The following is a 23,164-nucleotide window of genomic DNA, read 5'->3' on the forward strand; positions in this document are numbered from 1 at the left end:
TGACTTCAAAATCGAAGCAGTACACCTCTTTATAAAAAACATTATAACCGATTGTAATAACCGGTTGCCATCACAAAATCTAAACCATTTCATTTTTTAATTATTAGAATTCACTTTTGCTTTTTTTTTGGAAATTTGCGTTGGGTGTGAAAGAAGTTTCACTTTCGCACCCTAGACATCGTCCTAATTCGAATGATTGAATAAAATATATGAATTATTGTAAATTTTCTCTTTGAAGTTGGGAAGTGGTGATACAAAAGGTTGCAATTTATAATGCAAAAAAATGATATTGGGCAAACACCAAATTCTAGCTGACACCTAAAAAATAAAATGAAATTATATAGACATAGGTTAAAAAGATCTGATTCGGATGGTTGAATAAAATAAATGAATTATTGTAAATTCTCTCTTTGATTTATACAGATAAAAAAATTATATAGATATAAATTTATAATAAGTGATATGGTAAAAGAGAAAAAATGAATATAAATTAAATCTTTGAAATCATAAAGTGTTAATATGCCATTATTCATTACCACAAGGATATTAAACACTTTATGATGATGTATATAGTTTAAAATGTATGGAAAAATTAATATGTTAAGTATTAAAATGTATGGAAAAATTAATACATTAAGTATTGAGTCTCTTTTTCGTGCCCCTATGTGCTCAGTAATTGATTATATAATATTATTTAGCTAAAGTTTAATTTGGAGGTACTTTCAGTTTAAATTTTTTACATTACCATCAAATCTGTGTTGACACTTAATTATTTAATAAATTTTACTACCTTAAAACGAACAATGACATTGGACTAAATTTTACTACCTTATAACATCACCACGGGATAAAAGCTAGTTTATGCCTACACTAACAAATTTTCTATTGAGAACAACCAACTACTTGAATAAATTTCAATATATCAGGGCTCCAATCAAGAATATCCCCGGCTCAATTTTTATTTTTTTTTACACAAACAAATTGCAGAGATCCCCATCAACCCTTAACAAATAAACTTAATATACTACATCTAACCCAAAGTCTTAAAGGCATTAGGTTGCAATTTCAACAGTAGTATTTGCAATTCGATTACATAAATTATGTAATATTTATTTATCTGCAAATTTACAACACAAAAATGAAAAATCATCTGTTTATAGAAAATTGGCTCGGATAGCGATGCACAGTGGTTCTTGCAAAGACCCATGTCTACAGAATGTAATGAAAAACAGTAGTAATAATTTATCATTAGTTCAAGTATAATTGTTGCTCTCTGATATAATCAATCACTTCATCCGCGGTAAGGTATTTTATAGATAGTCCTCTTGCAATGCAATCCCTGAAATTAGAGAAAAAGACAAGAAAATTGAACGTCTCTTTTTTAAAAATTATCGTCCTGTAACTCTTGAAAGTAAACAATGTCATAGCATTACCTTACTCTGGTTGAGCTGATTTGATTTGGAACAAGTTCATTCACAACTTTGATATTATCCTAAAAAAAATAGTGGAAATTTAAATTTAAATATGAATAAAAGCTGAGTAGACAAGCAATTCATTCTAATTCTTATTCTTGTTCACATAACAAAACGCTAATACAAAGTCTGATCCCAGGAATTTTGTTTCATTACTGAATATTTAAAAATATATATATTTTATAGTTTATATAGTACTAGTGTCCTCGAAGTATATGGGACATCACAGAAGGATTTCATAAGTTGGTCTATAATTTGACCTTAATTTGGTCAAATACACAGCAAACAGATATTTGAAAATGTCCAAAATTCATAAGCCACATTTCATTTTAAACGCATATAGGGAAATAGGACAAGCTTGAAATGTGATATACCTTATTCTCATTCAGAATGTCATCTTTAAATATAGTCTTCTCAACATCTTGTCCTTCCCTGGGAATGCAGACTACTCCATAATCTTTGCATATAGTTTTAACCTAAAGTACAAAAACAATTACAGTTTATTGTTTCCATAACCTATGGCAAATTAGTATTCATTAACATATGTGGCAATTCAATCTTTTTATCCACTAACAGTCCAATCCATCAAGTATAAATCAACCAATCAATCTATTCAATTATAAAAATAAAACTTAATACATTATTTGAATTGGATTACCATTTGGTATTGGATAGATAATGAACCATCCAACATATTTTGCAATCCAGTGAATCAAGTAGTTCCAAGTTCATTACTTGGACATAGGTCTTTATGAGACAAATATTGGATTCTATGGTATTTCAGTGTAAGAATGTGTACAAATATTAAACTTTGTTTTAGAAAAATATTGTTTTGAAAAAAATAAAATATAATGGATGGACCTTTTTCTATGAAATAAGTTATGGATAAATTAGATTTTTGCAATACATTATTAATGGATCATAAATGGATTGGCTATCCATTTCAATTCAAAAAAATTATCCAATTCATTAGTTTGACACTCCTATTCCATACTCCACCCATGCCTTGTATCTATGTGGTAAGAAATAAGAACAAATTACTCAATAAGCTTGTTAATTCTAACAATAAAAACACAAAATCAATATAATTCCTGACTTTCAATTCCACGACCATTTAAGGTTGGTTTACCCAAATTATTAGGTGGGACAAGGTCTTTTGTTCCAAGAATTGTCAAATAACTCAATGTGAAACTAATCCATGATAAATAATATTAGATTTTTCCGTTATAGTACCTGGTCAGGAATCCAGAATCCAGGAATGCTAAAAGAATGAAGGAGATCAGAACCACAAAGAAGCATGACCTTGAGGGATTCTACACTAATCAATACAAAAGCAAATCATTGTATTGTTACAACATTGTCAAAAACGTGTATAGAAAGAAATGAAAATCTAGCATGGTATCTTTAATTAATGAAGCGAAGGAACTATTAATGCTCCTTTTAGACTAAATCACAATTAAGTCAATGAACATATATATAAGATAGATGATAGATAACTTTTGAAGGCTTTAGCGCCATACGAACCAAATTGCCCATCCAATCATGCATCCATATAGTACTAAGAAATTCCCACAAAATACTAGAGTCAAATGACCACCTAATGCCAGCGACAGGAAAACATGTCCAAACATTAAAATCCATATATTAATCATTTAAATCACAAAGTATTCCTAACACTTAGCACATTTTTTTAAAAGTTCATCAGCAGTACGGATTATCATTAATGTGACTAGTATTTCATTCTTAAAAGAGATTAAGAGAGCTGGTGTTAGTGTCACTTCTTCCTTTACTTTGAATTTTAAGATGGGACAGGGAAGCAATTTGAAATGGCAATTAGAGTATGTGATTTTATTGAAGGCTTGTTTGTTGAGCATACCTTGAGATACCAACCCTGTCTCACAAACTGAATTGTGGACTCTGGAGAGAACAGTTAAAGTGCGTTGATATGTGCTCTGACTTGCCTGCAGCAGTTTATAGCCAGATAAAAATGCAAAATATTAATAAATAAGGTTAGCTAGAGAGCCAAAATTTCTCACAACACGCATGACATCAAAGCACTGTCTTTCAAATTCAAATCTATGGATAATGAAACTTATTAACATGCACAGAAAATAGGAAGACAAGCAATCTAGCTGATAAAAGAGTAATTACCTCCCATGGATCAACCATTATAAAATCTGAACTTTTGCAGGCGAAATGACATAATTGTATTCGATGTTCAGCAGATATTAGGCCCTATATAAACATGCAAGCAAAATACAATTAGACCAACATGTGGCAGTGAAACTAATAGCATCACTTGATTAATAAAAATCATAATTTCATCAATATAATCATAGGATTTGATCTATTTGCTGAAAGAAGTAAAATAAAAACTCAGTCAAGTGTTTCAGTGTTTTTCACATGTCAAGCATAAGTTTTACCTTATTTATTCATTTATTTTGCTAACAAGTTTTACAAACTCGCATGTATGGATATAATAAATGAGGAATCTTTTTCTCTCTTTGCTTGACAACTTCATACCTTTTTCTTGTATGCATCATTCACAGGAGACAAGTAACCTCCAATTACACAGTAGCCATCTGAATTCAATGCATCTCTTGCAAGCTCTAAGGATAACACCCACAAATTTTAATTTTTTTTTAAAAAAAATCAGACTAGCAAAAAATAAATGAAACTAAGAATTAAATTTCCATAATTCAAGAAATTAAGTTAATGAAATTCCATCAAGTAGTACTAGAAGTGAATTAGAGGGAATATTCAATATATACTCCCATTCACCTTCATTAAGAAAGTAGAAACTTGGAGATCATGACTCAAGGAAGCTAACAATACAAGAAGATACACTGGTATGAATTGTTCCCAGGCAAACCCAACTCTTTTGAACATCTATGTAGTAAGTACAACATAGAATTTTGAACAACAAATTCAATTATATGTATATGGCTTTTATAATTATAATATTAATTCAAGTAGACAAAGAAGCCTATATTATTATATAATTTATAGTGAGTATATTTTACCAATGGTTAACATATGGTTTGATCACAAAATGCAAAAACCACTGTAAATGGTAAAGTGATTATCATGCATGCAGTGTTGGCTACTACACTATTAAGCAACCATTGACTTTTTTTTTTCACATGATGTATATGAGATCTTAATTTTTTCCCCTTAATTCTTCTACACTGAATGAAAAAATAGAAAAGTGCCAAATTGTTCAATAATCAATACTTTCAAGAATGAACTTATCTTCAAGATGTCACTTATTTTTGTTAGAGGAGTGGAAGGAGTTAAAATTATTCAAATATGAGTTTTATAAGCACCAAAGAAGTATAGATGTCAGGGCAGTAGAATAACAAGTCTCTGCACTGTAAACTTAAGGAAATGAAAGAAAAAAGAATCGGAGCTAGCAACTAACCAAACATGCGTAAATGCATGAAAGTAGGTGGATTAAAGCTTCCAGTTGCCACCAGAATTACATATATCCTGCTGCTGTTTTAATGAGAGACAGAAAAAGAATGTCATAATTATTTCATAATAAGGTCAAAAGAAAAGTCCCTCACAAAATAAACAAATAAAAAAATAATACAGACAGGAACATACTTGCTCATGTTTGCAGGGGAGGGCTCATTATCAATCAAATCTAAAGCCAATTTATCCAGTGGCAGTGGAACATCCATGACCTGAAACCATTAAAAACAAGCAATGCTGAAATCCATTAAAACAAGCTCCAAATAAGTTAAGCACGAAGAGATGGAGTTTCAAGCTCAAATTACAAACATGAATCTCATCCTTGTCTTCCTTTCTAATAAATTCCAAATTAGTCCCTACTATTTGCCAACAGAAAGCATAAACAGGTTTCAGACAAATTTTTAATTTCTGCTGTGATTCTAAAAAGACATTGCAATGAATTAAAATTACAGAGAGATCCTTACCTGGATGTGTTGGGTGACGGAGTAAGAGTGCTCCACGAAGGAGAAGCCGAGGATGGGGGACGTGCGCAATAAGACGATGAATGAAATGAAAAGAATACTTACTACACATACAATTGATGAGAACAAGTGCGTTGAACACGAAGACGTCAAATTTCAATACTCCATGCCCATACCATACTTCACGCAACATTGAAAGGGTCCATTCAATAAGGTGCATGGTTCCGTTATATAATTACATGAGGGGAGAACTTGTAAAACAATGAAATCTCAATTTCATTGTGTTACAAATGCGTCACACAACGAAATAATGATTCCGTTGTGTAACCAAAAACCAAAAAAAAAATGAAATCGTGATTTTATTGTGTAAAAATGTACAATGTTATGTTTACGAAAATAGAAAAAAAAAACCTTCACCAAAGAGTGAAGAGAAGAAAAGAGAATGAGGGAGAGAAGAATGAATGAATGAAAAAAGGGCAGGAAATGAGGGAGTATTTTGGGTAAGGTGAAGAAGTGTAGTTTGATAATTATTATTGACCGGTAAAGGTCAAGAGTAATTTAGTAGGAACCAATAGTAATGTGTTTTTAGAGAGACCTATGCGCCACCCAGTTTTTGCTTGGCTGGTGCCAACTCCCCGAGAAAGATTGGGGTTTCTCTCAGACCTAAGAATTTGCGACTTAGCCAAGGCAAATTTACTGTAGGGGGTTAGTTTTAAAAACTATTTACCATTCAGGGTCGATTTTAACATTGGGGGTCTGTTTTTTCAATGGATCCCGCAAGTGGTAATGGCGGGATGGCTGTTCCGCCATCTGCAATGGCGAGAAGGATGGGTGCCGCCATTGAAGATGGCGATAAGCTTGCTTACCTGGAGCGTGACGTGGTGATCTCGTCAGTTGGAATGGCAAGACATGCTAAGCAAGCCCATGCCGCCACTACGAATGGCGGGACATGCCAACGTGGACAGTGCCGCCCTTAGCCTCTGCGAGACACCTTCACGTGTCTGATGTCCCCCTTCACGAGGTCTGAACGCCAGTCTGAATGCATGCAGGGTTAGGATTGCAGGGATAGTCTGAAAAGCCTACTTTGGAGGAGGTGAACGTTAAAATTTTAACGTTGCTGGGAACGTTTTCACCTATAAAAAAATGTTCATCAACGTAATGCTTGCCCTTGCTGAGTTCTCTCTCTTTCTTCTTGAGTGTGAGCTTTTGAGTCTGAGTTTTTTGTTGGTGTGGGCTTCCTTGCTTTCCATCTTGCTGTGACCTTGTTTCCTTCTTGCTGTGACCTTGTCCTTGGTGGTTGTTGTGTTTCCTTCAAAGTTTGGTGTGTGCCCTTATCCTCCATAAATTCCTGGTAAGTGTTTCTAAAGTAAATACAATTTGTATATTTTATTAATTATAGTATAAAAATAGTAGGTTAATTAGTATTAATAGATATTGTGTTAGTATTTATATATTTTGTTAATAATATTATATATTTAAGTTAGTTAGTATTAGTAGGTATTGTGTTATTAATTTTTATGTATTAATAGATATTCAAATGTTAGGTTAGTTAGTATGAAAAATTTATTTGGTTAGTTAGAATGAAAAATTTATTTAATAATTGTATATATTGTTAGATATTATACATGTGATATATATATGTGAAAATAATATTTGGTTAATTAATATGAAAATATTATTTGATTAGTTAGTATGAAAATATCATTTAGTTGTTGTATATATTGTTAGATTTTTTACATGTGATATTAGCTTTTTTGTAGTATTAGGTATATATTTACATGCATGATACTTTAGCCAAATAAATATATATACATGCATGACCCTTTAATCAAGGCACACGTAATATTAGCTTTTTGTAGGAACAAGTTAATATTAGCTTTAGGTATATTTGTAAATTTTAGGCACACCTAAATTTTTAGTTTTTATAATATTAAATACTTGACACGTAAATAAATAATTGTAATATAAGTCTAAATTAAAATGTGACGTTTCGGAGAATAAAATATTTATTGTAATTTTACTTTTTTATTTTATTTTCTAAAAAGTTCAAATCTTGAGGCAGATGAGAAAAAATGGAAACGAGCTCCATTGTGGGAATGATCATCCTAAGTAGTTGTGCCTCAACAAAAGAAAGTTAAATCTCAGAAAAAAAATCTCACCAAAAAACAAAAAACAAAGGAAGACGTGAGAACACATTTAAATTTATATTATGATTTTGTATATTATATATAGATAATACAATTTTAAATAAATGAATTGATAAGTTAATATTATTTGAGTTAATTATTTTTAGTTAGAATGTTATATATATTATTTGTTAATTTTAGTTTGTAGGTTAATATTATTAGTTTTAGAAAATTTACGTGATTAAATATATGATACATTGTACATTATTATTATTTTTGTATTACACGTTGTTTAAATAAATTTTTGTATTTCAATATTTGTTTGTATTTTAATTTATTTGGTAGTCTATATTTTATTTAATTATTTATTTGTTAATTGTAGAATATATTATGTTATTTAATTAAATTTGTCTATGTGTATGTATTTGTAGAATATATTTAAATTTTATTATTTGTATAATATATTTTGTTATTTATTTAAAGTTATCTTCACATCTATTTTAATTTATGTATAGAATATATTCAAAATTGTCCAATTTTATTTATTACAAATTTATTTATATATATATTTAATAACGTTTTTATAAATGTGCGTAATTTTATTTATATTATCTACAAATAATTTATAAATTGTTTTGGGAATTTATTGCAGTATCAATGACATCTTCATCGTCGTGTCCATCACATATTAAAATTAAGTTTGGCCCTATCGATGCTGATGTATTATGGATGCAACCTAAGCATGTTTCAGAACATTTGGAATGTAGAAGAAGATCGGAAATTACATATCAGACGAGTTGTTCCTACGTATCAAGGGGAAGAAGAAATTTCAGAGCAAATTTTTCCTTTTCTTCGACAATCTGGTTTCGCCTAGATTACCAAGATGGGATACTTAAAAATAAATGTCTCGTTAATTAGTGCTCTGATAGAAAAATGGAGGCAGGAAACACATACGTTTCACATGAGATGCGGAGAGTGTACTGTTACTCTCCAAGACGTCTCTGTATTGGTAGGTATAGGTGTGAATGGTTTACCATTAATCGGTCCAACAAATCTTGATTGGGCTGATTTATGCGAGGAATTATTGGGAGTCAAACCACAAGAAAGTGAAATTAAAGGTAGTGTGGTTAAATTAAGTTGGCTGGCTCACCATTTTGCACAAATAAATAACGACGACGAAGAACAAATACGAAGGTTTGCCCGTGCATGGATACTAAGATTCATTAGAGGTGTCTTGTTCATTGACAAAAGCAGTAACAAAGTTTCGCCAAGGTACCTTCAATTTTTACGTGACTATGAAGAATGTGACACATATGCATGGGAAGCTGCCATACTTGATTTTCTATACAGAGAGATGTGCAGTGCCACTGATTATAAAACTAAGAGGTATACGCATCTTACTACAAATGTGGACATACTCATTCCCAAGTAGAAAATACATCATTGGGGCACAGGTTAGTCATTTTTAACAGTGTCTTTCATTTCAATAGAATAAATGGTTTTAGGGTATATTAAATTTTAATCTTTGTAGATGACTGCGACGTGGAAACCAACATATCGACAATGATGATGTGAGAGTTTTTCGTCGCAAGTTGGATATTATGAAACGTCATGAGGTAAGAACATGCTATTGTATTTGTAAAATAAAAAATTATATGTGTTATTTTACTAAAATGTTCACAACTATGTTATTATATGCAATTTGTGTGGGAGCCTTACACATCAATTGTTATATAATTGTTGCCTCACGTTTGTTTAGTCAGAAGTCTCGCGTGGTACGCGGTGGTGCCACTAATTTGTTTCCAAGTTATTGAGTGGCACCAACCGGACAGAGTATTGAGACAATTTGGGATGCAGCAACCAATTCCAGAGTCTCCTTCACAACCATTAAACATTCATGGCATAACATTAAAAGGGAAACATGACAAAAATTGGGGACAATTGTTCGCTCCAATGATTCATCAGTGGAATAATCGCCAAGTCATTTAGGGTCGACGCTTATCCCCGACAAGAAGGCCTATTGAGCTTTAACTCGGACTACATGATCTGGTATAGCGAAAGACAAAGATGTTTGTTGACCCACAAAATGCAAACACGGCTACATTGGTATTTTTTTAATTTGTTTGAATATTTAACCATGAACATTTTTTTAATGATGGCCATTAATTTTCTTACCCTAATAATTGCAGGCTGAAATTACGGAGACATTACAATATATGATGTCTTCTCAAGGGAGGAATACATGGACGATTGATGATCTCGTGCCTTATCTGAAAAAAATTACAATTTTATCCGAAGAGCAAGAGAGAGTCATTGAGCTAGTGTCACATGGTTGGTCCTGCGTCAGAGCGTCAATTTCCCACACAACAGTTTCACATATTTTAGTCGAGTGTTGAAACTCAGGGCATAGACAGACGAAGGGAAACTGTTGAAGCGAAAGAATATTCCCAACAAATGGCGGAGCGTGGCCATGAAATATATTACACGCCACAAACATTTGCTTAGTATCCGACACAGATGTATCAGTACCCTTTTCAGGGTCATCACACTGATACTTCTGCAAGCCAGCAATCGTTTGGTGGTGTTGCGAAAACACAAGTTCATTTTTCATGGCCCACAATGACCCTTTCACAACAATATCATGGCCCAATTCCAACAAGCATCTTTGTCTTTCGCCTATACCAGACCATGTAGTCCGAGTTAAAGCTCAATAGGCCTTCTTGTCGGGAATAAGCGTCGACCCTAAATGCATGGCGATTATTCCACTGATGAATCATTGGGGCGAACAATTGCCCCCAATTTTCGTCATGTTTCCCTTTTAATGCTATGCCATGAATGTTTAAGGGTTGTGAAGGAGATTCTGGAATTGGTTGCTGCATCCCAAATTGTCTCAATACTCTGTCCGGTTGATGCCACTCAATAACTTGGAAACAAATTAGTGGCACCATCGCGTACCACGCGAGACTTCCGACTAAACAAACGGGACGCAACAATGATATAACGCTTGATGTGTAAGACTCTCACACAAACGGCATATAACAACATAGTTGTGAACATTTTAGTAAAATAGCACATAACTTTTTATTTTACAAATACAATAGCATGTTCTTACTTCATGACGTTTCATAATATCCAACTTACGACGAAAAACTCTCACATCATCATTGTCGATATGTTGGTTTCCACGTTGCAGCCACCTACAAAGATTAAAATTTAATATACCCTAAAACCATTTATTCTATTGAAATGAAAAACGCTGTTAAAAATGACTAACATGTGCCCCAATGGTGTATTTTCTACTTGGGAAGGAGTCCTCTTTGGAGCCAAGGTTGGACATCGTTCCTATGCCCACATTTGTAATAAGATGCACATACCTCAAATTGATTTAGTTTTATAATCAATGGCATTGCATATCTCTCTGTATAGAAAACCAAGTACGGCAGCTTCCCATGCATATGTGCCACATTCTTCAAAGTCACATAAAAATTGAAGGTACCTTAGCGAAACTTTGTTACCGCTTTTGTCAACGAACAAGACACCTCCAATGAATCTCAGTATCCATGCACGGACAAACCTTCGTACTTGTTCTTCGTCGTCGTTATTTATTTGTGCAAAATGGTGAGCCAGCCAACTTAATTTAACCACACTACCTTTAATTTCGCCTTCTTGTGGTTCGACTCCCAATAATTCCTCACATAAATCAGTCCAATCAAAATTTGTTGGACCGATTAATGATAAACCATCCACACTTATACCTAACAATACAGAGACGTCTTGGAGAGTAATAGTACACTCTCCGCATCTCATGTGAAACGTATGTGTTTTCGACCTCCATCTTTCTATCAGAGCACTAATTAATGAGACATTTATTTTTAAGTATCCCATCTTGATAATCCAGGCGAAACCAGATTGTCGAAGAAAAGGAAAAATTTGCTCTGGAATTTTTTCTTCCCCTTGATACGTAGGAACAACTCGTCCGATATGTAATTTTCGATCTTCTTCCACCTTCCAAACATGTTCTGAAACATGCTTAGGTTGCATCCATAATACATCAGCATCGATGGGGCCAGACTTAATTTTAATATGTGATGGACACGACGATGAAGATGTCATTGATATTGCAATAAATTCCCAAAATAATTTATACATTATTTGTAAATAATATAAATAAAACTACGCACATTTATAAAAACGTTATTAAATATATATAAATAAATTTGTAATAAATAAAACTGAGCAATTTTGAATATATTCTATACATAAATTAAAATAGATGTGAAGACAAATTTAAATAAATAACAAAATATATTATACAAATAATAAAATTTAAATATATTCTACAAATACTTTCAAATACATACACATAGACAAATTTAATTAAATAACATAATATATTCTACAATTTGCAAATAAATAATTAAATAAAATATGGACTACCAAATAAATTAAAATACAAATATTGAAATGCAAAAAATTATTTAAACGTGTAATACAAAAATAATAATAATGTACAATGTATTATATATTTAATCACGTAAATTTCCTAAATCTAATAATATTAACCTACAAACTAAAATTAACAAATAATATATATAACATTCTAACTAAAAATAATTAACTCAAATAATATTAACTTATCAATTCATTTATTTAAAATTGTATTATTTATATATAACATACAAAATCATAATATAAATTTAAATGTGTTCTCACGTCTTCCTTTGTTTAACTTCCTTTGTTTTTTGTTTTTTGGTGAGATTTTTGTTCTGAGATTTAACTTTAACTTTCTTTTGTTAAAGCACAACTACTTAGGATGATCATTTTCACAATGGAGCTCGTTTCCATTCTTTTCATCTACCTTAAGATTTGAACTTTTTAGAAAATAATAAAATAAAAAAGTAAAATTACAACAAATATTTTATTTTCCAAAACGTCACATCTTATTTTAGACTTATGTTACAATTATTTATTTACGTGTAAGTATTTAATATTATAAAAACTAAAAATTTAGGTGTGCCTAAAATTTACAAATATACCTAAAGCTAATATTAACTTGTTCCTAATACTACACAAACTAATATTACGTGTGCCTTTGAATAAAGGGTAATGCGTGTATATATATTTATTTGGCTAAAGTATCATGCATGTAAATATATACCTAATGCTACAAAAGTTAATATCACATGTAGAAAATCTAAGAATATATACAACAACTAAATAATATTTTCATACTAACTAACCAAATAATATTTTCATATTAATTAACCAAATATTATTTTCAACCAAATAATATTTTCACATATATATATATCACACGTATAATATCTAACAATATATACAACAATTAAATAAATTTTTCATTCTAACTAACCAAATAAATTTTTCATACTAACTCACCTAACATTTGAATATCTATTAATACATAAAAATTAACAACACAATACATAGTAATACTAACTAACTTAAATATATAATATTATTAACAAAATATATAAATACTAACACAATATCTATTAATACTAATTAACCTACTATTTTTATAATATAATTAACAAAATATACAAATTGTATTTACTTTAAAAATACTTACCAAGACTTTATGGAGGATAAGGGCACACACCAAACTTTGAAGGAAACAAAGCAACCCCCAAGGACAAGCTCACAGCAAGAAGGAAAGCAAGGAAACTCACACCAACGAAAAACTCAGATTCAAAAGCTCACACTCAAGAAGAAAGAGGAAGAACTCAGCAAGGGCAAGCATTACGTTGATGAGCATTTTTTTATAGGTGAAAACGTTCACAGCAACGTTAAAATTTTAACGTTCACCTCCTCCAAAATAGGCTTTTCAGACTAACTCTGCAATCCTAACCTTGCATGCATTCAGACTGGTGTTCAGACCTCGTGAAGGGGGACATCAGACACGTGAAGGTGTCTCGCAGAGGCTAAGGGCAAGACTATCCACGTTGGCATGTTCCGCCATTCGTAGTGGCGGCATGGGCTTGCTTAGCATGTCTCGCCATTCCAACTGGCGAGATCACCACTTCAAGCTCCAGGTAAGCAAGCTTATCGCCATCTTCAATGGCGGCACCCATCCTTCTCGTCATTGCAGATGGCGGAACAGCCATCCCGCCATTACCACTTGCGGGATCCATTGAAAAAACAGGTCCCCAATGTTAAAACTTTGCAAACAGACCCTGAATGGTAAATAGTTTTTAAAACTAACCCCCTACAGTAAATTTGCCACTTAGCCAACGTCTCTCTCTAACCCAGAGAAGGGTTAGGGTCTCTTTGTCACCCTCACGAGTCAGTGCACATCACATGAACTCCTTTTGACAAGTAAATTTCGGCTCTTACTATTTATACCCTATTTTTCTAAGTAGACCCCTATACCCTTCCTTTCTACCTCTCAGTTATGTATTATATCATTTTTTCTTAACGAAGCACACCCATTTTGTTTTCCAAATATGTCTTTATGAAATTACATATATCTATTTCAAAAATGTATTTATAGAACTATGATTCATAGTTACAAAGATATACTTCTAAAATAGGTATATATTTTTAATTAAATATCACTTAAGAATTAAAATGGTTGAATTAAAATGGTGCAACGACTAAAATTTAAAATAGGAACTATAAGGCACAAAGAAATAGTTTAACCAACGAATTTCTTCTAAACATAGACAAAAGTCAGAATGGAAGGACCTCAAAATGACCTAGCAATAGCAATTACTAATTTCGGTTTACTTTCTATCACTCTGTTGCTTTATTGCACTAAGTTTCCAACTTATCTCTCCACTTAATCCCATAAAAGTTCGTTTTAAATTTATATACATGATCTGGAGCAATTTGTTATGCCACTGATATATGTGAGTAGAGTACTCATTTGTTTTTTGGGTATGTAAGTCAATCATAATAATTTCTCAGGATTTCCAGTTCTCTAGCCGTAATAAATGGACTGGACTAGAAACAACTAGACTATCAATAAATTTTAAAACAAAAACCATAACAAAGAAAACTATCAGTTCCTACATTTAGTCCCTAGTTGGCAACTATTTTGGTCATGCTTTGGATTTGAGTAAACCCGGGCTTTTTAAAATGCTTTGTCATAGCCTTTGTTGGAACAAGGACATTATAATAATGAAACCATACACATGAATCAATTAACACAAAATTATTTAATTTAACTAAAGATTAATTTCAAGTTTAAATTGTCAGCATACAGTAATTAGAAAAATTGTCACCTATAATAATTTTATATATTTGAACATTATTTTTAATGAAAAATACAAGTAGTGTATAAAAAAAAATCAATCAACGGATGGCTGACTTCATGATTTAGTGTTAACTTTCAAAACCATCAGAATACAAAATTAGTGCTAACTATAGTGGATGGGTACCAAAAAAGTCAAAAGAAGCGGACAAATGACAACTCTCTAGTTATATACCAGCACATTAGCACGCACCAATAATGTGGTCTATTCTAAGGAAAACTTATCAACGGAACCAATTCGTACGAAGAAAACAGTAATGTTACAAAAAGTGAACATTGGTCTATTCTAAGGCCAACAACCATACAAAATGAAATCAAATTGCTTATGCTAAATGAATCGCTGTTGATTGTAATTGCAAGGATGGACTTAAAGTGACCACAAATATATTCCAAAACACTCTCACTTGAAGGATTGAATAATCTCACTCACTCCTTGAGCACCATAGCACAACATGCATGTCGCATAAAGGGCTAGTGAGATAGGACTACACTATTTCTCTCTCAAAATTTTAATTTGGTTTTCCTCAAAACATGTTCTGATATGCTTCAACCATATCTTGAAATGAGATCATTACTTTCGTAGGATTAACAGTCATTCATAATGAACGGGGTTGATGGCAAGGCATGTTACCCACCAATATTTAGTTTTAATTTTTTTGCAAAAAGTGGATCCCCTACTGGTGACATGACCCTGAAATGAGCACCAAAAGAAGTTGAACAAGGTGAAGAGAGCAACACATGACACCAATATCAATAATTTGAGAAGGCCACCAGACAGGGGCCACCCCCCTCAGAAGAACAATCACCCCACAATCCCTACATTATAAAGCCTTACATAAGGGGGCCTCCAATACTTGCATAATTGTGTGCTACACCTATGTTTACTTTGCAGTCCAAAATATAAACTATTGTCACCCCCGTAAATATAACAAATAAGAATCTTCATTTATTTGACAAAATTACTTTTGGTCAGTAGAAGTGAAAATAAAACATTCATATAATTAGCTAGTAGTATCTTCCATGTTTCTTTTGCTCATGTAGGATCCAAGTGTTTATAGTGCTTTTTGTCCCCACAGTGATCACCACTTTACAATGTAATCACAAAAGTTGAACATAAAAAAAAATTAGTAGGAGAGAGAGAATGTTCTTGCGTCCCTTCTCTTTGTGAGGATTCCTATTCTTTGGTATGTGTGGGATTATGCCCCAGTACAAGGATGTCATCCATGAACTGTGGAAAAAGTTTTTATTTATCAAGTACACAAGAAAAATATGAATGGAGGATAAAAGGAGAACGTCAAAAATATAAATTAAAACCACTCTTGCTTTTCCTTCATGGCTTAAATATTTTTTACTATAATATGTTTCTTTTGTGTGTGGGTCAAAAGTTTTTTCCTTGACAAACGTGAGTTTTTTTAGGATAGTTTTTTTAGGTAAGTCCTCTTTTTTTACTGCAAAATCAATTTTAGGCAAGTCTTAAGATAGTTAAAGCTTCACAAACGTGAGTTTTTAAATTACAAAGGGAAGACTGAGTTTCTGGATGAACTCAACACCATTGCTGGTTTGAGGCACAAGAATTTGGTTCAGCTTCAAGGTTGGTGCGTTGAGAAGGGGGAGTTGCTGCTTGTGTATGACTTCATGCCCAATGGAAGCTTGGACAAGATGCTTTACAAGGAACCTGAAAGGGGGAAGCTTTTGAGTTGGTCTCACAGGCAAAACATTGCACTAGGGTTGGCTTCTGTGCTGGTTTACCTTCACCAAGAGTGTGAGCAGAGAGTGATTCACAGGGATATTAAGGCTGGGAACATATTGCTGGATGGAAATTTCAACCCTAGGTTAGGGGATTTTGGACTGGCAAAGCTTATGGATCATGATAAGGGCCCTGTTTCCACTTTAACTGCTGGAACAATGGGGTACCTTGCACCTGAGTATCTTCAGTATGGAAAAGCCACTGATAAGACTGATGTTTTCAGCTATGGGGTGGTTGTGCTTGAGGTGGCTTGTGGGAGGAGGCCAATTGAAAGAGAAGGGTATAAGATGTTGAATCTGATTGATTGGGTTTGGGGCCTTCACTCTGAAGGAAAAGTGATTGAGGCAGCTGATAAAAGGTTGAATGGGGAGTTTGAGGAGGAGAAGATGAGGAAATTGTTGATTTTGGGGTTGAGTTGTGCTAATCCTGATAGTGCTGAGAGACCCTCCATGAGGAGAGTGCTGCAAATTCTAAACAATGAGGCTGCACCACTTGCTGTGCCAAAAGTGAAGCCAACACTCACCTTTTCTTCTGACCTACCTCTGCCTCTCACTATTGAGGACATTGTTTCAGAGGCGGATCAAGAGTCTATGTGCAAGATCAAAATTGACTGATCAACTCAACTTATTCTTTTCATTCTTTAATTGTTTTCAGGGATCATTTATAATGCTCTACTCTACTATTTTGTAGTCTCAAAAACTAACAAGTCATATCCTACATAGTGATAGTTCATTCACAGAGCTAATACACTGAATTTCATGTGGCTAAGCTAAGTATGTTCAAAGCGCAACAGACAAAGCTTGTTTTGTTTTGTTTTGATCATAGTTCTAATAAGTAAAACCGTGTTTTAGGTGCTCTCATTCTCATGGTGTTTGTACAGAATGAGGAAAGTAGAAAATTGACATAGATGTTTGTATATTACTACTACTACCAAGTAGGATTAGGCTGATCGGGTTTGTACAAAGGCTTTTGACTAGCAATAATTAGCAATCATGCTGTAATGTTTCATTTCAGAATTTTTAATCAGAGCCCTATTAATAATACGGGCCTTGGTCTCATTCTGTGTGCCAAACTTAATGGTATATTTTGGTTACTGCAGTTTGCTAGACAACTTAATTTTCAATACAAATAATATGGAATTGTTTTCTTCACTGAAACAAAAGTAAATCTTAATAGATACTCACGGAGAAGTAGGGGAAAGAGGCAATGAGCATGTTAAAGCCTTGCATACCATTGTAAATGTTACACTTTAAAAAACATTACATGTACATCATCCCAATAATGGATTGATGTAAGCATTACAAAAGAGGGGAGTTTGTACAATCTCACCAAAACCTGAAGTAGGGAGTTTAACTGTAATCTACTCTATTTTTATTTAATTACTCATTTATTCCATATATTTGCACAATCTTTATATTTTAATCATTGCACGTATACTTTTTAACTTATTTCCTAGATATACATTTGGTCCGTTTTAGTCTCGGATAACAAGTACTAAAAGAAAAATGTTATGTTGTGAAGGTAGCTAGAGCATAATTAATCTTAATCATGCTGTAAGGAGGAGCACACATCTTAGCAAAGGATTGAAGCCCATCTCTGCATTGTTCGTAATCTTGTCTCTTCTCCTGGTAAGCTTTTCTGAAGCAACTCATTTGATTTAAAATTTGAAACAGAGATGCATGGTTTATGACTTTTTTATGTTATCTCTACTAAATAGGTTGCCAACATCAACTTAAGCCATGCAAGAAAAGACCTGGGGGATTATTGGAAGAAAATGATGAATGACCAACCTATGCCGGAAGCAATTAAAGAAAATTGTTCAAGTTCAACAAGTATCAGATGCAAGAACACGGATCATTTTATAAGGGACTTCAATATAAAGCCTAATGTCATATTATATCACACCCATGTTAACGTTGTGTCCAAGAAGCAGAAACAAAAGCAAAAGGCTTTTGACCACAAGTTTATACCAGTCTCAAGGAACGGAAAGTCATGGTAATTGAGCAAACCATCAAAAAGGGTTGAAGGCTAAAGATGTTAGAATTAGTAAGAACAAGAAAATAAAATTATGATATTCCTGACACAGAACGTTCAGATGATGAGGTCAACATGCTTCGTCAGGTATTCCCAGGTTTAATATATTCCTATCTTAATTATTCATGAAAATACTGTCCTTGTTTTTTACTGTTGTCATTGTATATTTGTTAGATTGGTGTTGATTGTCCAAGAACTGTTCCTGATGTTCCATTCTTCCAGCAGCAGCGAAGTTCAGAAATCATTGGAACGTATTCTTTATCCATGGTTAGATATTGTTCTTATCCATTTGTTGGCCAAATATAATTCTTAGTCACTTGTTCTTCGTTATAGTTTTTTTTTTAAGTTGAAAGATGACTCTTAGCTTGGCTACGAAAGTCATGCAATGTGACTTCCTAAGTATTGGGTATGCACCAATATGTACCCAACAAATACGGTACTGGATCTGTATCCATTACAGATATGACAACCATTTGAGTACATACCAGTTTTATAAGGTGTGACGTATACTTGCTTTTTGGGCACTGTGCTAAATCTAGTCTGAAAAAAGTTGGGTATTAATGTGTTTCCAAGTTGCTACATCTCCTTTAGGTAAACTGGTAACTGTTTTATGATACTACATGATACTCAGGAGGGGCCTTGGGAGGGGCATGATCACACAACCCTTCTAGAAATCAGCAAGATGGTTGGTTACCTTCTGATGCATATTTACTATGCATTCAGGAGATGTTTGAAATAGTTGATCTAGTCTTACTATATGCTTTTGCTTTCTTCTTAGCAGCATTTTTGAGCCATGACTTAGGAAAAAAAAAAAAAAAGGTGCCAGAACCACAATAGACCATTGTGGTCTAGCTTTCCCATTTTATGTCCATTGCTCTCAGAGTGATTTGAACTATTAATTATGAACAGAAAGTGTGAAAAAATATAGGATTGTAGAGAGAGAGAGAGAGCAGAGAGAAAAATAGGGAGAATTGAAAACTGAAAATGATTTTTGATGTTATTAAATCTCAATGGTAATACAGAGGTGACTAGTCTTTATACAAAACAAAATCCTAGTGCAGATCATCAGCAATTCAGTATAACTAATTGACAGCTCTCAATAACAGAATGACAGCTGGATGAGAATAAGCTCGGCTTAGAAGCTGCTGTATATACTGTGTATATAACAATTCTGCAGACATGAATTGTACTGGCTTCAGTCTTTATCCATGACAGAACTCTGCAACTCTTTAACCCTTGTCATTGACTTACAAATGCTTACTAATTTGTTATTTTATTTTGTTTCACTAACACAATTCCCAATCTTTTACCAGGGCCATTCGACATCCTGCAAGTGGATATGTTCAGGGGATAAATGATCTTGTTACACCATTTTTGGTTGTTTTCTTATCAGAATATTTTGAAGGGGATATCAATAATTGGTCAATGTCTGATTTATCTTCAGATATAATCATCTCTAATATAGAGGCTGACTGCTACTGGTGCTAGTGAAAGTTGGACTATGTGTTTCGAGAACATTCCCTTAAAAAGCAAGGCGCCTGGTGACAAAAATTTCAAGTCAATGCAGTGAGCTTTCATTATTAATTAGAAAAAGGGGCCGCAATGCACACCCCAAGCATTCTATATGTTTAAGGATGAGTTTGTGTTATTCAGTATTTCATATTTTTTTATTTATATTTTTCTTTTTCTAATTATACATTTGTTAGAAATTTCTCACTAGATAACCTTTTGTATAACAATTGTTTATCGTGGTTTTTTGCAATCCTATTCTGATTTGATGGGCAGTTTAGGACTCAAATAAGATTCTCAAGTAGATTGCTCTAATTGGTGATTTATAGTGTCTTCAAAGACTGGCAATTGTTAAATGACAACAACAGTTGCTTCTATGAGTGTTTGTCAAGCCTTATGGATAGATAAATTACTGCAGGAAATGAAAGTGAAGGAATCAGGAGCTGTAAATTGCTTGTTGTTGATAACAAGCTAGTCAACAATCACTGGCCAAGCATCCAAGCTAGTGAAGGAATCAGTTATATCATATTTGAAGTACTAAATAGTTTAAATTTGCTTCCTATGTGAAGTTAAAGAAGATGAAGTTGAGGATGAAATTAAAATTGCCGAGTCATTGCAATTTAACTTCAACACAATACAAGTTGCTACAGAAGACTTCTCTGATTCTAATAAACTTGGACAAGGTGGATTTGGAGTTGTTTACAGGGTAAGTAACTCTGTCCAATTTAGATACACATCATCAAAATTCAAAATATGCTATACCACCAGTTAGCAAAATATTTGCCATAGCTGACCGAGATCCATTTTCAGGGTAGGCTCTCTAATGGGCAGATGATTGCAGTTAAAAAGTTGTCAAGAGATTCTTGCCAAGGAGATACCAAATTTAAGAATGAGGTGCTTTTAGTGGCCAAGCTTCAGCTCCGAAATTTAGTTAGGCTACTTGGTTTCTGCTTGGAAGGAAATGAAAGGCTACTTGTCTATGAATATGTTCCTAATAAAAGCCTTGATTATTTCACATTTGGTACGTCTGAATGACTGCATAGTTAGACTGCTTCTCTATATTTCACTTGTGGTTCAAGACAAAGCCTAACTATTCACACAAAATTAAAACTGATGGATGTATATGCAGATCCAAACATGAAAGCACAATTGGATTGGGAAAGTCGTTACAATATCTTCAGTTGTGGTGTACTAGTTCTTGAGATTTTAAGCGGCCAAAAAGACAGTGGCATTCATCATGGGGAGAATGTTGAGGATCTACTAAGTTTCGTAAGTCTTCCTTTTGTCACTAACTATTTTTTCTACTTTGTCAATTAAAAGTATGGATTAGACTATTACAAGCTCCAGAAAAATAACGTAAAAGTGGAATCCATGACCTAATAACAATGTTTTGCAGGCATGGAGAAGTTGGAACGAGCAGACAGCTATAAATATTGTAGATCCATCATTAAACAACAATTCACGAAATGAAATGATGAGATGTATTCATATTGGTTTACTTTGTGTTCAAGAAAATTTAGTGGACAGACCAACCACGGCTACCATTATGCTCATGAATGCTAACAATGTAACCCCAACCAAGGACAACACACAGTTGCTAAGAATTTAACTACAAAAAACCAAAAAGATTGTTGAGACACATGATCAAACAAACTGTGAAATTAGTCATACCTTAACAAAAGCACTACGAACAATGTTAAGCGAAGGAAGCTCACGATGTGATCCCTCTGCAATTACAGCACTAGATAAGACAAAAAGCACGGCACTATAAACACAATAAAACAAGCAAAAATGCTCTCAACCCCTGCTGCAGCAGCGTGCAAATCAAATCAATTAGCATAACCTATGATTATACTTTTAAAAATTGAAATCATTTTTAAAAAAAAAAATTAAAAACTACCTGAAGTTGAGTCAGATAGTTGAGCCTGAGGTGGAGGTTTTTGAAGTTTATGAAATTGGCCAACCACGTTATCTGCCTGATTTCCAAAGTTTAAAAACTAAGTATTTTTGTTGGTTAAAATTGTAAAAGGGGTATTTTACTAGAAGCTGATATCGGAAAGATGTAGGACCTTTGTGAGTGGTAACGGAAGTTACATGGGCGGCATGGACGGGAGCTCAGGCACAAACGGACGAGGAGCGCGGAGCACGGCAAACGGCAGAGGAGAGAAGCTGCTGCTAGGGCAAGCGCGTCGTCAATGGGAGATGTCGAAGTGATCGAATCCAAAAGACACACTCACGTGTGTGGCACGTGCAGGAACTCTCTTTGTACAAAGGCGGTTATTGGGCCATGACCGTCTTAAGGCTTGGTCTTTGTTTATTCCTTGCTGTTATAAACCTCACGTGGCAGAGGCAATTGCATTCAGATGGACTTGGAAGGGATTGCAAGAGACTTGTTGATGGTTGGAACGACTTTTTAGGTGTTCTCCAACACTCTGCTCTGTTGATAAATTATAGAAATCTGCATTCTTTCAATTTTGTAAATAGATTGCCAAATAAGGCTGCTGATAATTTAGCCAAATTAGCTTCTTTTTTTGTTAAAGAGAGATATTGGGTTGAGGAAATCCCCCCTCCCCCCAACTGCTTAGTATTAGTTAGGCCTATTGACCCTTCTTCTTAATAAAGCACTGTCATTATTAAAAATATAATAAAATCTAATTCATTTACATTTAAATTCAATCTAATCCATTCACTTAGAAAAATAATAACTTGGATTGCTGAAATGATTTAACTGATAGTTGTAGTGTGGTGTGGTTGAATTTCATTCTTTTTATCCAATTACTAATATATATTTTTACTAGATTGTGTTGTTTAAATTTCTTGTTATTTTTGCTAACAAATAAGTAAAATTATCATAATTTAATATCATCGTAATTTGAGCAAAAACACTAGTACCTAGTTTAATTATTTGTTTTATGAATTGTTAATCATTGCAAGTTAACTATCATGAGACCTACATATCGCATTTAGAGTTGTAAATAAAAAATTTATTGACTTTTTGAAAAAAAATCAAATTTAATCTTTTAATTTATTTACTTGTTTTTTTCATATATTTGTTTCTCTTTTCAATT

General features: G+C 33.2%; 3 protein-coding genes across 14 annotated transcripts; 2 read left to right on the forward strand and 1 right to left on the reverse strand.

The window, feature by feature from the left end:
• Positions 1 to 908: 908 nt before the first annotated feature.
• Positions 909 to 22,643, reverse strand: LOC114392348 (nicotinamide/nicotinic acid mononucleotide adenylyltransferase-like). 12 transcript variants are annotated; one of them, XM_028353446.1, is made up of 14 exons: positions 22,166 to 22,636; positions 21,997 to 22,072; positions 21,768 to 21,823; positions 5,411 to 5,587; positions 5,256 to 5,305; positions 5,079 to 5,158; positions 4,894 to 4,967; positions 3,996 to 4,081; positions 3,624 to 3,707; positions 3,349 to 3,433; positions 2,706 to 2,785; positions 1,847 to 1,948; positions 1,434 to 1,492; positions 909 to 1,339 (listed from the first exon to the last, which is right to left on the reverse strand). In XM_028353446.1, exons 4-14 carry the CDS (start codon positions 5,517 to 5,519, stop codon positions 1,249 to 1,251), a joined length of 900 nt encoding a protein of 299 aa, XP_028209247.1. In that variant the 5' UTR covers positions 5,520 to 5,587; positions 21,768 to 21,823; positions 21,997 to 22,072; positions 22,166 to 22,636; the 3' UTR covers positions 909 to 1,248. The 12 variants fall into 12 exon arrangements, with proteins under 12 accessions (XP_028209247.1, XP_028209252.1, XP_028209251.1 ...); XM_028353451.1 differs by having other exon boundaries at positions 1,125 to 1,339; positions 4,894 to 4,964; positions 5,256 to 5,302; positions 22,166 to 22,643; XM_028353450.1 differs by having other exon boundaries at positions 1,125 to 1,339; positions 4,894 to 4,964; positions 22,166 to 22,643.
• LOC114393587 (probable L-type lectin-domain containing receptor kinase S.7) lies at positions 13,612 to 17,167 on the forward strand. The gene is made up of 2 exons (XM_028354940.1): positions 13,612 to 13,696; positions 16,326 to 17,167. The coding sequence occupies exons 1-2, from the start codon at positions 13,612 to 13,614 to the stop codon at positions 17,165 to 17,167; spliced, it is 927 nt and encodes a 308-aa protein (XP_028210741.1).
• On the forward strand, positions 18,663 to 21,705 carry LOC114393588 (cysteine-rich receptor-like protein kinase 10). The gene is made up of 8 exons (XM_028354941.1): positions 18,663 to 18,674; positions 18,762 to 18,838; positions 19,901 to 19,964; positions 20,053 to 20,128; positions 20,666 to 20,802; positions 20,907 to 21,117; positions 21,226 to 21,365; positions 21,493 to 21,705. The coding sequence occupies exons 1-8, from the start codon at positions 18,663 to 18,665 to the stop codon at positions 21,703 to 21,705; spliced, it is 930 nt and encodes a 309-aa protein (XP_028210742.1).
• Positions 22,644 to 23,164: the final 521 nt, after the last annotated feature.

This window comes from Glycine soja, chromosome 17 (genome assembly GCF_004193775.1).
Source record: "Glycine soja cultivar W05 chromosome 17, ASM419377v2, whole genome shotgun sequence".
In the NCBI taxonomy this organism is placed as follows: domain Eukaryota; kingdom Viridiplantae; phylum Streptophyta; class Magnoliopsida; order Fabales; family Fabaceae; genus Glycine; species Glycine soja.

Excerpts from the sequence above, each read along its gene's own strand:
- LOC114392348 (XM_028353446.1), bottom strand. The coding sequence starts at position 5,519 with ATGTGTAGTAAGTATTCTTTTCATTTCATTCATCGTCTTATTGCGCAC. Across the intron at positions 5,159-5,255 it reads AAGACAAGGATGAGATTCAT|GTCATGGATGTTCCACTGCC; the intron begins GTTTGTAATTTG and ends TAATGGTTTCAG. Across the intron at positions 1,493-1,846 it reads ACATTCTGAATGAGAATAAG|GATAATATCAAAGTTGTGAA; the intron begins GTATATCACATT and ends TATTTTTTTTAG.
- LOC114393587 (XM_028354940.1), top strand. The coding sequence starts at position 13,612 with ATGGCGGCACCCATCCTTCTCGTCATTGCAGATGGCGGAACAGCCATC. Across the intron at positions 13,697-16,325 it reads GGGATCCATTGAAAAAACAG|GGAAGACTGAGTTTCTGGAT; the intron begins GTCCCCAATGTT and ends TAAATTACAAAG.
- LOC114393588 (XM_028354941.1), top strand. Across the intron at positions 19,965-20,052 it reads ATCTTGTTACACCATTTTTG|AGGCTGACTGCTACTGGTGC; the intron begins GTTGTTTTCTTA and ends TCTCTAATATAG. Across the intron at positions 20,129-20,665 it reads CTTAAAAAGCAAGGCGCCTG|TTAAAGAAGATGAAGTTGAG; the intron begins GTGACAAAAATT and ends TCCTATGTGAAG.